Source organism: Siphateles boraxobius, unplaced genomic scaffold (assembly GCF_051911475.1).
Source record: "Siphateles boraxobius isolate OS27281-9 unplaced genomic scaffold, OSU_SipBor_1 8, whole genome shotgun sequence".
Taxonomy (NCBI): Eukaryota; Metazoa; Chordata; class Actinopteri; order Cypriniformes; family Leuciscidae; genus Siphateles; species Siphateles boraxobius.
Window position 1 is genome coordinate 38,537,564 of NW_027509208.1, and position 16,311 is coordinate 38,553,874.

Consider the following 16,311-nt stretch of genomic DNA (forward strand, 5'->3'; position numbering starts at 1 on the left):
CAACGGGTGAGTGACAAAAACAATAACGATATTAAAGATTTAAATAATGAAATACTCACACATCTACAAGATTACTCTGACACATTTATATGAACTATTGTGTGAGAACATGATTATGTTGATTGTTTATGTCGATGAGAGCGCTATAGGTTGTGTGTGTTTGTGTTCTGTGGGGGTTTTTAAACACATCAGACTGATTACATTATTATCCTACACTGTGGGGAAATATAGTTTACTATCTATAACGGACAAATAATCGATTATCGTTGCATTAGTTTAGTTAATTTGCGCGTTGTGCTTTTGATTATTAGATAGCAGTAAGTTAATGTTGCTCTGTCCGATTGTAATACCATGATGGGACTTTTAATAGTACAATGGTATTCTCAGAGGTAACTTTACCTTAGAATACTATGTTAAAACTATGCTATATATCAAATTGCTGTGGTATTACCATTTAATACCATCAATGTACGTATTTTTATGTGTTGTTACCTTATTAATATATGTAGGTAACTTATTTCAAATAATAGCTTGATAACGTTAAATGTCCAAATATTCAAAATATTGTCGTTTTCTTAAGTAAATTTTGTAAATCCTTATCTAGTTGTCACAAGCGCCTGGAAAAGTAATTAGAACTCAAGTTGAGTTTGAACCTTGATTTGGTATTAATTTTTTGTTAAAATGTAAATGTCCAGCTTTTCACTCCATTTCTTAAGATGATAATGTGTATTATTCATTTAGGAAGTCTTAATTTACAAGCATCACAAGTGGTTTATAATAATATACAAGTGTAATGTGTTTTGGAGCAGTAAATATGGCTATGAGGAACGCATCCCGGGTGGAGGTGGAGGGCGAGGTGGAGGAAGAGGAAAGTTTTGGGCCACAACCGGTTTCCCGTCTGGAGGTACGATTGCCGTGGCGGATATAAACACAAATACGGTTTAAAGTTGAAATGTTTATTGATGATGTTGTTGTAAATCTCTCTGCAGCAGTGTGGCATTAGCAGCAGTGACATTAAGAAGCTGGAAGATGGTGGTTTTCACACCGTGGAGGCTGTTGCGTATGCGCCCAAGAAAGAGCTGCTGCACATCAAAGGAATCAGCGAAGCCAAAGCCGACAAGATCCTGGTGAGACCTTGGTCACCATTAGCTGTTTTTCCACTGCCGGGCCAGTGCGAGCCAGGGTTAACAACATGCCTGGCGTGGGCGAATAGCTTCATACCTCGAGCCACGAGGCCAAAATCAAGCTGCATTCCCACTGGGGCTAGCTGACTGAAAACTGTATAAAAAGACAACATAAAAATAGAACACATATTTATTCAGTCACGCCTGCTTCCATTTATTTGTGGTCACAGGAATGCACAAAACAACTCCATTAAGGCTTTTATGTCCAAAGGCTTACACATTTAGAGACAACATTATAAAATGTCGTGTTTGCATAACATTTCTTTATAAAGAATGAGCATTTCTATTAATTGTCCGCAAAATTTTGTGATGTAAGGAGATTTGAGCGATCTCTACCGTCTCACTATACTGTTATCCTAAAGGTGCGTTCACACCGCCGCCGACTTGAGCTTCCAAAGCGGCCGGAAGTCATTCATTTTCAATGGAAGCTGGCTTCTCTCAGCTGCAAGGAGCGTCAAATCCCTCGGCGTCGCGTTTTGGGCGTTTTGAGCGTCAATCAGAAAGTTGAAAGAAGCTCAACTTTATGGTAATGAGCTATGACGCGGTTCAGCGGCAAGCAGCGGCAAAACGCCAGAAACCAATCAGAATAAAGACGTCCTTCACTCTGGCTGATTCCGGAGAAACATACGATGTGAACTTTCGTTCCTACCAAAACATTAGTTCCGAGAAAATGGAGGAGAAGCTGATAATCGCTGTTGCTGGGTTTCCTATCATATATGATATGACGTTGTTTGCTTACAGGGACCAGTTACAAAAGAACGAGGCATGGGAATGCAATTCATTTGCTCACGGTGACAAAGATTTGACCAATTGCACTAATGCAAATAATAGCCTAATGCAAATAATAATAATAATAGCTAATTATTATTTTTTCCCCGACCAAAAGTGACCAAAACAGTTATAAAAATGCTGTCATTATAAAAGGTTTCTTCAATGTATTGCTTGTTTTTTTCTGTTTATTACATTTCATGTTGTGACACTTCTCTTCTCCCTGCTACGTCAGAGCGTCCAAAGCGTCAACGAGCTTCCCCGTGCTTTTTGACAAGCGTCCTTGACAGAGCGGCCAGAGCTTCTTTGACGCTCAAGTCGGCGGCGGTGTGAACGTACAGTTATAGCCAAAGCAACTGAAGGAGCTTGCGGACAGAAAATACAGATACCAGTGAACCAGAGTATCTGTCATTATAGTTGTGTCCCAAAGGATGCACTATACACTACATTTATACACAATGTACTCATACACAAGTATGTACTCACCCATATAGTGTATGAATTTTATTCAACGTCTGATAGCCTCTCTGCTACATAATTAAAGCTGCGACAGATGCGACAACATTCCACACTTTATTTTTTGCGGTTAATTAAGTGCATCATCCGGGTATTTAAAGTGTAATTTTTCTTTTTTTTTTAATTTTAGTGTGAACACTACTTGCACTATTTATACTACAAAATGTCATAGACTCGTGCATAATTATGTAAATTGGGACACATCTTATAATCTATACTGATGCGTTAGTCCAGTATCAATAAAGGCACAGGGAAGAGACACATGAAACATGAAACCAAAAATCCACGAATACAGTCATACATTGTCTTATGCCTGGTACACATTGTATGATTTTGAGCTGTCCCGGAACAAAGATCGTGACCAATCGTGGTGATTTCTGTGGTCGTGGCTCCTAAACGCTGGTCCTGCATCGTACAGTGAGAGAGGCTCAAATACGCCCGTTGTCACGGTCTTGTGACCAAAGATAGCCTGTTATAATTTTCTGAAATTTAGCATGATTATCCCACAGTGTGTTTGCTGCTATGACCTACGTCTACTGACTAGCACTAAAATAAAAATGCAACATGAAATGGCATATTGATCAACTTGACATGGCGCTAAAACATAAAACTAATTACCTCAAGCTCCTTTCGCAAAATTGGCATGCCAAGATGTCCTCTTTTCCCTAGCTATAACCTTGTCCATATTCTCCTCTTTCGCTTCCTCTTTTTTTTTCAGCGCACTTAAAAACTACAATTGCCAAAGTCTGATCTTGCTCTATTTTTTTAGTAGCGCATGCTGATGGTTAGGTAGCTTGGACATGCCAAATTGGTCATAGGAGTGTGTGTGAGTGTGGGTTGCATCAGGAAAGAGTTCTGGCGTAAAACCTGTGCCAAATCCAATGTGTGTGTGTGCAGATAATTCAGACGAAGTGGACCCTGCAAAATGAGCGGGACTAACGCTAGGAAAATATAAATGTGTGTATTTATTATCACAATGGTTAACATATGTAGCCCATCGAATCACAACTAAAGGTTATTTAACGCACTCGCTGGTGTCTAAAATTGAGCTGAGCTGGAAATTTTCAAATGTCTTAAATGTTGAATGTAGCCTGGTACGATAACAGTGTAACACACTGACTTCAAACTCCGCCTTTGTTCATGACCACTCCTCTTGCCCCAGTTGGCCTGATTTGGACCAAGGTATTCGGCGGGCCAAAAACCCCTGACCGTTGCCCCCTGAGGAAGCCTCAAAAAGGCCAGATCAAGCCCCAGAAGTGACCGTGGAAACACAAATGGCCCAGAGACACACTAGCATGCTCGCTTTTGGCCCGACAGTGGAAACACTGCTGTTGCTATCTGTTATTCTGTATTTCAGTGATTTGTACAAACCTCTAACTCTGTAACCAATAGACGGAAGCTGCTAAGATGGTTCCTATGGGATTCACCACAGCGACGGAGTTCCACCAGCGCAGAGCTGAAATCATCCAGATCTCCACAGGATCTAAAGAGCTTGATAAACTCCTGCAGGGTGAGACACTGAACTGTCAGTCAGAAAATAATACACTTTATACTGAATCACCTGATTGAATCTTTCTCTGTCTGTGTTGTGCAGGAGGAATCGAGACGGGATCCATCACTGAGATGTTTGGTGAGTTTCGCACTGGAAAGACGCAGCTGTGTCACACACTGGCCGTCACCTGCCAGGTAACACACACTTTTTTTTTCTCCTTAAAAAAAAAGAATTTATACTTGTATTCAGCAAGGATCCAATAAATTGATCAAAAGTGACAGTAAAGACATTGGTCATGTTACAAAAGGTTCTTTTGACCTGTCTATTAATCAATGAATTCTGAAAATGTATCACAAATGTTATAGATAATAAACAGAAATGTTTCTTGAGCAGCAAATCAGCATATAAGAATGATTTCTGAAGGATCCTGATTGAAGGATTGAGTAATGATGCTGAAAATTAATCTTTAAATTAAATAACAAATTATAGGCCTGTTTTCAGAGACAGGGTTGAGATTAAGCCAGGATTAGGCCTTAGTTCAATTAGGGCATTTAAGAAAAAAACAATGGCACTGCCATTATATGCCAGTGCAAGTTGCTTTCAGTTAAAACAGCTCAAACATGCATTTTAGTCTGGGACTATCTTAAGCCTTGTCTGTGAAAATGTATGTGTTAACAAGATAAATGTGATAAAATCACATAACTCTGCAAAGTTATGTCCAGTATTTTAACCCCTGTTAAACACAATAACAATGTAAATCTGGTAAACACAGTAACTATCATGTGAGTGCTTTATTAAAATATGAACTTTGCATTTCAGCTGCCCATAGATCAGGGCGGCGGGGAAGGAAAAGCCATGTACATCGACACTGAAGGAACCTTCCGTCCCGAGAGACTGCTCGCTGTAGCAGAGAGGTCGGAGCCGCTTTCCAAACATTCATATGAATCCGATAAGTGCAGCATTGAACTGTGTTTGGTTGTGTCAGGTACGGGCTGGTGGGCAGTGACGTCCTGGATAATGTGGCGTACGCCAGGGCCTTCAACACAGACCATCAGACGCAGCTGCTGTTTCAGGCCTCCGCTATGATGACTGAGTCCAGGTAACACACACATCCAGACAGAAACTGACTCCGGACTGCTTCCGTTCGCTCGACGTGCTGAAATATTCTCGATCTCTCTTCAGATACGCTCTGCTGATCGTAGACAGCGCGACTGCACTTTACAGGACAGATTACTCTGGACGAGGAGAGCTGTCCGCCCGTCAGGGGCATCTGGGACGCTTCCTGCGCATGCTGCTCCGTCTCGCCGATGAGGTACAGCAGCTCTTCAGAAATTGCAGAATCTATCAGGATTTTTTTCATTATTATTTTTTTTTAAATCGCTTTTATAATTATTTCTTATGTATCTTTTATAATGTTTTACCTTATAAACCTTATTTTTAATATTTTTTTTTAATTTAATAATACCCTGTAGAAGCTGTATAACATACAGTATTTACATATAATACACAAGATGCGCCAAGCGTGTTATTTTAGTATTACTATAACACCATTATAGTTTTTATTTGTATTTTGAATGTTTTATTTTAAATTTTAGTTAATGTTAGTAATTTAGTGTTGTTTTTGCCTTTTTATTAGTTTTTTTGTTCGCTCTTTAAATAATTGTAACCAAAGTTAAAATGCATTATAATATTTGCAGACTCCTTGTTACATCTGAAATTGGTTTGTTTGTCATGTGTTTTAATGCATTTTAATTTCTAAAGTTGTAACCATGAATAGATAAATGAGAACATACAATGCATTATAAAGGTGAGTCACAAGGCATAATTAAATGGACTATGTGTAGTTTTTTAGGTATTTTATTATCTAAAATCAATATTTTTATTCATAAATATGTCCTCAATGGTGTACAAATACCAATTATCTGACTTATCCTCGTAAACGAAGAATTTATTATCTTTATATACATGTGACGGGTAGGTCCACGGAGGCTTCCATGTCGTTCCGCCATCTTGAAAAACTATAATAGCAGAAAGGGTCAAAAAGTAATAGGCCAACGCGTTTTCGTTCAGAGCCAGCGTCACGTGACTGAAAGCAGCAGAAACGGAGGAGCAGAGCGATGAGAGGCGCTTCACGGCCCCGGCAAGTTTAAAAGGGTGCATTGCACTGTTATTATTCACACTGTAACATTCGTTTGTTCATTGTGTCAAGTTGCAGTTTGTTTGAAATAACAAACCTGTTCACCCGAAGGAAAACTCGACGAAGTGCTATTAGAAGACATCCTGTCATAGCTTTTTGGTACATAACAGCTACTGTAGATGCAACACGCATTTGAAAAAGCGAGGCACTGGAGAGCACAATTCGTTTGAATGTAAAATACAATTTCACTGCTAGATGGGAGAAATTCCTACACAATGTCCCTTTAATACATCAAATATACTTTTATAATGCATTATATACAGGATATAAGTACAGTTACCATTTTCTTTGTCTATAGTTCTTATTTCAGTTTTTTTTTTCATACATCAAGTTAAAAAAAGAAATGTTAAGGAAAGTTACTTTGGCAACTAGATTAACAAAAGAATGAAAAATAATTTTCGGTTTAACAAAAACGTGTTTTTAATGCTTCTAATTTTAGTTAACTATAGCCTTGACAAGAATTAAATGTGTATATATATATATATATATATATATTAAACTAATTTTAGGAGGTCCTGTATTCATTGGCTGAACTGTCCAATAGAATTTTGTTACTTTTCAAATGGATATTGAAAAGCAATTTTTAAATGCTTTATAAAAATTCAGTTTAAATGTTGCATTAAAAAACATTTATGAATGTATTACATTTACATCTTTTTTTGACATTAATAAACAAGTTTTAAATATCTTTTTTAAATGATTTATTAGTTTCTTACATTTAACTGGACTTTTAAACATTAAATAAACAGTTTTAAATATCTTATGTTTTGCATGTTTTATTTACATTTAACTACGCTTTTAAACATTAAACTGTTTAAATAAGTTTTACATGTTTGTCAGTTTGAACAGTGTTTTATCAATTTGCATTTAAAAAAAAAAAAATGTAAGTGGCACAGCTAGTCCTTTATAAGTGTCTTGTATATGACGTGAGTCGTGAGCTCATGGATATGTGTGTGTTTTGTCTCGTATGTAGTTTGGCGTGGCCGTTGTCATCACTAACCAGGTGGTAGCACAGGTGGACGGAGCGGCCATGTTTTCTGCAGATCCCAAGAAGCCGATTGGAGGAAACATTCTGGCACACGCATCGACTACTCGGTAAAACTTAGCAGTGGATGATGGTGTCGATTGATGCTCACATGCTCTATAGATTAATAACGTCTGTGTCTCTCGTGTAGATTATACCTGCGGAAGGGTCGAGGTGAGACGAGGATATGTAAGATCTATGACTCCCCATGTTTGCCTGAGTCGGAGGCCATGTTTGCCATTAATGCTGATGGAGTGGGAGATGCCAAAGACTGAAACATGCGCAGATCAGAGAAACTCCCCGCACTGCTGTGAGCCATACCAGACCATCAGCAGGAGAAAAGACTCCTTTAAAATGGTTGAAATGTGTTTAGTCTGGAATTATACTTTGGAAAAACAATGAACCCCCTCGAGAGTGAAATTCATGGTTTATTTACATATGTGCAGATTGATGGATCTGAGTGATATGAGCTGGTGTAATTATTTGCTCTTTAGTGTGACGTCAACCTCTTTATTTGTTATTTACAGCTTTCGTTATATTTGTGCGTTTTGTCTGGACTGAATCTTTTTCTTGTACATAAAAATACTTATAAAGCGTTTTATCTGTTAAACTAATAAAAGTGTGTTTGTTTGAATGTAGATGCCAAAAGAGGATTGAACCATTAAAATAGATGGGGGGGGAAAAACAGCAAAACACAGACAATTATGGAACTTTATTGTCATATTTCAGGAATTCACTTCCATTTGAAAATTAAATCAAACAAACATGTAATTGATTAGACTCTTAAATACTTAATTTCGCAGCATGGTTAAATATAAAAAAACAAGGAATGATCTTCATCTTCATGAGTTACCTTCATATTTTTTAAAAGGAATCAAATGCAGTGTTTTATGTTGTAAGGAGAAATGTGAACAATAGTAAATTATTATATACTAAGGTTTTTTTTCAGTTTAATGGAGGGAAATTATCCATTTTAATAACGCATATCCATTGTAGACAATAAATAAATAAAATGGAGCACATATTTGGTGAAATTAGATCACAGTTTTCAGTAGACCCCACCCTAATGACCGATACTGCTTTTAGATAGGTCAGCAGAGCTGTCAATCAAAGCCTTCAGCTCCTCCTGTAGAGCGCCGCTGTCAGAATCCTGAAGAAACACAACAATCAATCTGAGAAAATTAAAACTACAACAAAAAATGTCACATGATGAATCCAAATGCTGCCAATCCAAGTGAAACTATTAATGCCCTGTTTACACCTGGTATTAAGACGTGTTTTGGTCGATCGGATCACAAGTGGACGAACTAAATACAGCTGTAATCGGGGTCTAAAAGAGGGTCTTTTGAGCTCGTCCACTTCAAGAGGTATTTGAAAACACATCAAGATTGCATTTGTAGTGTAAACACTCATGTGGTCGAATGTGTTCAAACAGCCACAAAAGACCGTCTACTGACCTCATGCGTAAACATGAGAAGTGAACTAGACAGACGGGGTTTAAACTTTGTCGACTGAAGACCCAAGTTTGGTTTGAAGATGAAAAACATACCAAGCTCAATGTTCTCTCACCATTCCTGATCTCTAACACACACTCAGCGTTCGGCTGGTCTTGCGGCTGTCAGAACAGAAACTGAAGCTGATGCTCTCCGTGTGTTTTTTCATCGTCTCCGGTCGTGTTCATATGTAAATTGCATGAGCTTATTTTAGAGTAGATCGAAAGATCTAAAAAAAAAATATATAAAGATTTACCTGCTCATAGACCCTCCCCTCGAAGAAATCAGGACAGAAGTGTTTGAAACTGGACAAAAGAGACGGTTTAAAACGCCAGGTATAAACAGGTTTCTCCCTCGTCTACTTCTGATCTGATCTTAATACCAGATGTAAACAGGGCCTAAGTACGAATGCACTTCACCTCATTTGCTCCTGCTGGTGTGCTCAGAGATAACTGGACCCAATTTCTGGCTTCTGACACGTTTCCGAGCTCCTTATGACACTGAAAACAAAAGGATATAAATGCATCTTATTCCAATAAGACATAATTTTTAAAGCAGTTCATCCAGTTCTTTCACAAAGATTTAAAGGCATGCAGGTCTGGAATGACATGAGGGTATCTCAGTGACACAATTGTCATTTTTAGATGAACTGTCCCTTTAAGAGAGTGACATGTCTTGAAGAATAAACCCATTATGTGTTGTGTAGACAATACAGTTACCTTGGCGATATAAAGCCGGACTGTTTTAGAGAATCCAGGATTTAACTCTTCCGCCTAGAGATCGGACAATCAGAAATATCACAGCATGTTTGATGAAGCTGTAAATCTCAGATCCATATCATTTCATAATACTGATCAAAGACTAGCAACCAATCGATACCTTGAGGAAGTTCTCCAAAGCTTCATTCAGTGAGGATGTAGGAGGAGTTTCATAAAGTGTGGCGGCTGCTTTCCTCTCCAACCAACCCAGAGAGCTCACCTACAACACACACGGACCTGATGAGGGTTTGGTACAGTCGTCTGAAAGAGGTTAACATTCTCTTACAGTGGGTTTACATGCATCCAAGGTAAAAAACACTTTCATTTTCTGCAGCAACCCCTCTGTTCTCACATACCCCTTTTCCACCAAGGCAGAGCTGGTGCTGGTTCGGAGCCAGAGCCTAGTTTCAAATCGGTTCTTTGTTTTTCGACCACCAAACCACCAGCTCCGAACCAGTAAAAGTGGTTCTTAAGTAGCACCAAATCATTGGTGGTCTAGAAGTAAGAACCGCTTACGTCAGTGGCTGGGGGCGGGGTTACCGTGACCAACAAGACGAACAGAAACTTGTGACCGCCATTTTTTAAATAACAGCTCGATTGTAATCTCCGTTAATGCAAGTTACGGCGAGCTGCACAAACGTGCTGGATTCGCCGTGTTTGGACACCGATGTAGGTTTGCAAAGCCATGAGCATAAAAAGAAACGCAACGACCGCCATTGTTGATGGAAGGCTTGTTCGAGATGCATCAGAGCGGCATGGACTGATCGGAGCTGCGGGAGTGTTTGGAGAGCATACGACTCCTTCTGCTTTTGGATCGCTCTCACAGTGCTTCGATGTCTTGCGCCGATCGTTCTGAGAGAAGCCGAACCATCTCGAACAAGCCTGGTGTGTTTGTGTTTGGCGCTGCCGCGCTAGCGTTGCTGGGCAACATGAGATGACGTAAGATCTGGCTCTGCGATGGCTCTCTAGCCTGTGGAAAGGCAAACCGGTTCTTTGAAAGCTCATCAGTCGAACCAACTCCGAACCGGCACTAGCTCTGGCTCTGAACCAGCACCTGGTTCTTGTTGGTGAAAAAGGGGTAACAGTGTCTAAAATGGTTCGATCAAGGATTCAGTCTCTCTAAACCCCTCCTCTGCTCTGATTGGTCAGACGACCCAGTCTGTTGTGATTGGTCGACCACTTACAGTGCGTGACAGAAACCAAATGCCCATTACCATGTCTGAATTTCAGCTCCAGATCTTCCTCAGCACTTGTAAACACAGTGATATGAACAGTAACGAGGGCGTCGTTGTTCGTGGGGCAGCCAATTAAGACCATAGGCGGGCATTATGCAAATTTGTTACAAATCTACAGGAGTTCGAGCAGGAAATAAGACTGGAATTACTGACGACTCGTTTCAGGCAGTTTAGAATCAGTTCTTTCTTTTGGGAGACAATAACTTTTATCTTTGAATGTTTGCACACCTTTTACATTCACAAGAGCTATATTACACACTAAATGAAAGGTGATATCTGAAAAAGCGCAATTATTGCCTAGATTGTTGCCATTGTTTCATCAGTCTGAACTGACCTCTAAACACCAGCGGCCGAGCAGGTAGAAACAGGTCGGATCATCGTCACGCAGAGCCAAAGCTCGATCCAAATGCTCCTGTCAGAACATCCAGGAACACACACAGTCATTAAACACACGCCTGAAGTCAATGAAGGAAGACACTCGTGTTGATCTGAGATACTGAGGAAAGCATCGCTGGCTCACCTTCAGAACGCGGCCGCTTTTCAGTTTTCCGTGAATGCTCTCGTACTGGGAAGAGAAGCGTGCGAGGACGGCAAACCTGCCAGAGAGTGCCGATGTGTTATTATGTACTACAGACAATATAAATCATCTCATACAGCAGAGGTGAAGGGTATGGAAGCTGGCAACAGAAACATTTTTTTCATAAAAAGGTAATAACTTTTTATCTCACAACTCCAAGTATATTTCTCACAATTTTTACTTTTTTCCGGCAATTACGAGTTTATATCACACACTGCTTACTTTTTTCTTTACAATTCTGACATTTTTTGTCTTACAATTAGTTCACATCTCACAATTCTGACTTTTTTCTAACAATTCTGAGTTTATATATAAACTTTTTATACAATATATATAAAAAAAGTCTGAATTGTGAGAAAAGTTGCAATTACCTTTAAAAAAAAAAAAAATTTATGTGGCAGAAGCAAGCTTCCATAGAAGGAAGTGTGTTGTTTTCATACCACTTGTGACAATCTGCACTCAGTCCATTCCTCATCAGCGCTGCCTCGGCTTCATAATGACCTTCAGTGTCAAAGGTGAAAGGTCAGTGCATTTACAGTACATTATAAGCTGCAATCCAATTAATAAGGTCCCTAGAGAGTGTTTAATGCTTTCTAAATTAGGATGCTCAGCAGGGGATGTTTTCCATGCATTTGCAGTGACTTTCTCACAAAGTATGATGTTAGGAAGTGTAGTCCACTTCCTAGTGTGTGATATGTATGTAATATGTAATATTTCCTCACCTTGCTCTGCGTAGTTTCTCTTTTCTTCTCTGTTGTCTGTCGTCTCACACATGTCGCTGTAGGCTCGAGCCAGTCGCCACATAAACTCCATGTTATCAGCATACTGACACACATGTACAAAGAAACACAATTTGTATTACAATCGATATGATTCAGATTTATTTTTATAGTTTTATCATTTCTAACAATCTTTTGTGAAATATTTTTATTGAACAGTGTAATTATGCTATCTTTTTTTTTTAATACTTGCCACTTGCTTTGAATTTTTACTATAAAATATGGGGTGGATACGTTTTTTGTTTTTTTAAAGAAGTCTCTTCTGCTCACCAAGGCTGCATTTATTTGATCAAAAATACAGTAAACCCGTAATATTGTGAAATATTATTACTATTTAAAATTTTCTTTTTAAATTTATTGTAAAAATGTAATTTATTCCTGTGATGCAAAGCTGAATTTTCAGTCTTCAGTGTCGCGTGATCCTTCAGAAATCATTCTTATATGCTGATTTGCTGCACAAGAACATCTCTTTGGTTATCATTAAATATGCTCTCTAGGTATCAGTCACTCACCAGTGGTCTGTTCTCCGTCAGCAGCTTGAAGCCCTCTGCTTTTTTCCCAGAGTCCCCTGCATGCAGCAGATCACACTGGGCGAGCAGGAGGGAGAGTTCAGGGCTGGGACTGTCCGTTAAAGTGTCCACCAATAGCCCGGCATCTTCATCATCCTCTTCCTCAAGCTGCGAATCGTCCTGTTGAAGCGTGAGCACCGTGGCACAGCTCTGCTCTTCCTCCTCATCCGAGTCTCTGCCGTCATCCTCTCCATCTTTATCCGTCTCGCGATCCGTCTCTCTGTCCGTGTAGTCGGACTCAACGTTGGAATATGCCGTGGAGTATCTAAGGAAGAGCTCAATTGCTGAAATGAACACAACCTCGAGAGCTACACATCATCCTGTATGTACAAACGTCAAGTGTGACATGTGACATACCCGACTTCACTGTCTTCATATTGACTGGCAGGCCCGGCACTGGCGGTGAAATAAATGGAGCTGGAGCTCACAGAGTCAGAGCGTTCCCTCGGCATGAACGTCCGCCGACGCCGCGATCTCTGACTCTCCTCGAGAGTCTTCCTGAAAAGAGAGAGACTTAAATGAGACAAGTGAGAGTCAGAAGAAAGAAGAGAGAGAGAATAAGATGAGAGAATGGAAACAAGAGACTCAAATGAGATGAGAGTCCGATGAGACAGGAGAGGCACTCAGATGAGACAAGTGAAAGTCATATGAAAAAAGAGAGAGAATAAGAGGAGAAGAAAGTCAGCTGAGACAATGTAGACTCAAATGTGGCAGACGAGTCTGATGACACAAGTGTAAGTCAAAGAATAAGAGGAGAGGAGAGAAAGTTATCTGAGACAATGGAGACTCAAATGTGGCAGACGAGTCTGATGACACAAGTGTAAGTCAAAGAATAAGAGGAGAGGAGAGAAAGTTATCTGAGACAATGGAGACTCAAATGAGTCAAGAGAAAGTTAGAAGAAACAATAGAGAGAATGAGAGAAGAGAAAGTCAGCTGAGACAATTGAGACCTAAATGTGGCAGAAGAGTCTGATGAGACAGACGGGAGACTAAAGCCTGGAACACACCAAACCGTCGCCGACAAACTAGCGCTGATGAAAGCCGACTGTGTTGTCGCCTCGCGTTGGGGTAAAAAGCTGCACTTGAACACACCGAGAGAACTACAGCCGACAGACAGCTAAAACGCGCGCTCTGCGCCTGCGTGTGAATGAGACAACTGTCTATTTCTGCAGATATATGAGTCTATATTCGTCATTCAAAAAGGGAAACCGACGCTGCAGGCTGCAGAAACACATACCGTAAACAAAGCAGTGTGTGCTTACCATTTTGAATATCAATCCTGCTAAACACTTCCTTTATTCCACTCCGCTCATGTTAATATTGAAATATTTGCCAAGGAACTCTTAGGTAAGATGATGTAACATAAGAACAGCCTTCTATCTTTAGCGTTTTGACTTCTTTGCTCGCCGTGTTGCTATTATTCTCGTGCACTGACTCGTTCACTAAGCTGAACAGCCAATCAGAATTCCCTCTTTCAGCGACGGCCCGACGCCGATTCAACATGTCGAATCAGCCGAAACAAAGCCGACGAGGACCAATTACAGCCGACACACTGAGAAAACTTAGTCGGCCGACGTACAAAAACTGCCCGGCGGCCGACCGTTGGCTTGGTGTGTTCCAGGCTTAAGATGAGACAAGTGAAAGTCAGAAGAAACAAAAGAAGGACTGAGACTAGAGGAGAAAAAGTCAGCTGAGACAATGGAGATTCAAATGAGACAAGAGTCAAATGAGACAGTAGGGAGACTCAGATGAGACATGTGAAAGTAAGATGAAACAAGAGAGAGAATGAGAGGAGAGAAAGTCAGATGAGACTAGAGAGACTCAAATGAGACAAGAGAGTCGAGTGAGACATAAGGTAGACTGAGATGAGACAAGTGAAAGTCAGATGAGACAAGAGAGAGAATAAGACGAGAAAAGAGGAAATAAAACGAGACAATGGAGACTCAAATGAGACGCGTCAGGTGAAACAGGAGGGAGACTCAGATGAGACAAGTGAAAATCAGATGAGATGAGAGACAGTCAGATAAGACCAGAAAGTCTCAGATGAGACAAGAGAGTCAGATGAGACAGGATGGAGACTCAAATGACAGATGCCATGTGGGATGAATCAGATGAGAAGAAACACTGATCACACACTTCACATCTTCAGCGATGGTGGTGGTGATGTCCCTCAGACCCTCACGCAGCTCTGAGATCTCATTCTTCAGACTGGACACACTCTTCATCACCTCATCCAGAGTCTTCTTCAGTTCCACATGCTGCTCAGGAGACAAACCCCTCACTGCTGCAGAAAGAGCCGCAGAGTCCACTGAACACATACACACACACACACACACACACACACACAGAGAGAGCAGCTCATCAGTGTCATTTACATGTGTACAGTGTGCCAGCCTGCCAGATCATATTTATCGTGTGATATACAATGTTTTGAGTGAAACCGATAGAACATAATGATGATGATGATGATTTTTATTTATTTATTTTTTATTATTGAATGCCAGTCACAAACAAATAATAAACATGACAATAATACAACATATAGTGTCAAAATATTAAACAAATATAGACTTCAACAAATAGGAAAAGAAAATATACCGTGTAATTAATAAAATAATAATACAAGTAAAAAGAAAGAACAAAGAAAGAAAATAATATAAACAGAAAAAAGAACAGGTATGAGATCATCATATTGGCTTTTCCTTGAGCCCATTTTGTTTATGGATATGGTATTTCCCCATAAATGATGATGATGATGTATATGGTGATTTGGTCCATACCTGCGTCATTCTGCGACCCGGAGCTCGTGTTCTGCAGCAGAAAGCGCCTGTTTCTCCGCCTGAGAGCCTCTTTAATGATCAATAAAGTGATAAGGCCGGTGCTGAGAGTCACACTGACACCGAGACCGATCAGTGCGTTCCTACCGAACCAGCTCATCGTGCCCTGTCCGTAAAATCCCCCTGAATCCTCCTGTATCAGTACATCTGCGTTTCTCTTGCGCGGATCTAACTCACTGTCACTTTATTCATACATGTTATAAGTTACAGATATAAAAACGGCTCCGCCTCATCTTCTCACTCTCGATTATTTAATTTATGCCTAATTATCTGAACCACATCAAACTTACGACTTTTGACAGCTGAATACATGCGTGTGATGGTGTTGTGTGTGAGGGAGAGAGAGCGAGTGTGTATGTTTGCTCATTAGCGCAACCTGGTGGATAGGAGGAGTGACGCTAAAACTGTTTTTAATTTTACAAACCTGTACCAGAGAATTTAGACGGGCTCTGCCTGTACATAATTCAGATTACATTATATAACAATAACATTATACAAAACCATATATATTGAAGAAGAAAACAGAAAATAAAGTGGAAAAATAACAAAAAATTCAGAGAGAAATTAAAAATACACAAAACAAAAATGAAAATCTAGTTTATCTTTGTATCTATGCTGTTTTCAAAAAGGTTTGTACCATTTGGTCTAATACTAAAATATTGAATACAGTAAAACTAAAAACACTAAATATAATAATAACAATAATTTAATTATTATAATATTACAATTATAATTTTATATAATTGCATTTTAGCAGTAGTTTTATTTATATAAAAAGGGGTTGATCTAAAAAAAAATCCAAAAACACATAAAAACAAAATAGTGTAGCTTTCGCTCGCTCACTCACAAATTTGTTCATAGCATAATGTTTTAAAAATCATA

General features: G+C 39.5%; 2 protein-coding genes across 6 annotated transcripts; one reads left to right on the top strand and one right to left on the bottom strand.

Annotated features, from left to right (window-relative positions):
* The first annotated feature begins 19 nt into the window (after positions 1-19).
* Positions 20-7,800, top strand: rad51 (RAD51 recombinase). Of its 3 annotated transcripts, none has more exons than XM_077220775.1 (10): positions 20-101; positions 810-904; positions 990-1,127; positions 3,861-3,978; positions 4,063-4,154; positions 4,780-4,874; positions 4,946-5,059; positions 5,143-5,272; positions 7,131-7,252; positions 7,333-7,800. In XM_077220775.1, exons 1-10 carry the CDS (start codon positions 47-49, stop codon positions 7,454-7,456), a joined length of 1,083 nt encoding a protein of 360 aa, XP_077076890.1. In that variant the 5' UTR covers positions 20-46; the 3' UTR covers positions 7,457-7,800. The 3 variants fall into 3 exon arrangements, with proteins under 3 accessions (XP_077076890.1, XP_077076889.1, XP_077076891.1); XM_077220774.1 differs by having other exon boundaries at positions 57-152; XM_077220776.1 differs by lacking the exon at positions 20-101.
* On the bottom strand, positions 941-15,795 carry rmdn3 (regulator of microtubule dynamics 3). Of its 3 annotated transcripts, none has more exons than XR_013200013.1 (15): positions 15,373-15,795; positions 14,729-14,900; positions 12,950-13,090; positions 12,536-12,857; positions 11,967-12,069; positions 11,685-11,745; positions 11,188-11,263; positions 11,002-11,079; positions 9,554-9,652; positions 9,394-9,447; positions 9,094-9,174; positions 8,244-8,331; positions 7,158-7,194; positions 4,030-4,177; positions 941-1,278 (listed from the first exon to the last, which is right to left on the bottom strand). XR_013200013.1 is itself a non-coding variant. In XM_077220773.1 (13 exons), the coding sequence occupies exons 1-12, from the start codon at positions 15,527-15,529 to the stop codon at positions 8,245-8,247; spliced, it is 1,431 nt and encodes a 476-aa protein (XP_077076888.1). In that variant the 5' UTR covers positions 15,530-15,795; the 3' UTR covers positions 7,157-7,194; position 8,244. The 3 variants fall into 3 exon arrangements, 1 of the variants encoding a protein (XP_077076888.1); XR_013200012.1 differs by having other exon boundaries at positions 3,840-4,177; XM_077220773.1 differs by lacking the exons at positions 941-1,278; positions 4,030-4,177 and having other exon boundaries at positions 7,157-7,194.
* Positions 15,796-16,311: the final 516 nt, after the last annotated feature.

Excerpts from the sequence above, each read along its gene's own strand:
- rad51 (XM_077220775.1), top strand. The coding sequence starts at position 47 with ATGAAATACTCACACATCTACAAGATTACTCTGACACATTTATATGAA. Across the intron at positions 3,979-4,062 it reads GCTTGATAAACTCCTGCAGG|GAGGAATCGAGACGGGATCC; the intron begins GTGAGACACTGA and ends TGTGTTGTGCAG. Across the intron at positions 7,253-7,332 it reads GCACACGCATCGACTACTCG|ATTATACCTGCGGAAGGGTC; the intron begins GTAAAACTTAGC and ends TCTCTCGTGTAG.
- rmdn3 (XM_077220773.1), bottom strand. The coding sequence starts at position 15,529 with ATGAGCTGGTTCGGTAGGAACGCACTGATCGGTCTCGGTGTCAGTGTG. Across the intron at positions 12,070-12,535 it reads TGACGGAGAACAGACCACTG|TATGCTGATAACATGGAGTT; the intron begins GTGAGTGACTGA and ends CATGTGTGTCAG. Across the intron at positions 9,448-9,553 it reads CTTTGGAGAACTTCCTCAAG|GCGGAAGAGTTAAATCCTGG; the intron begins GTATCGATTGGT and ends TCCGATCTCTAG.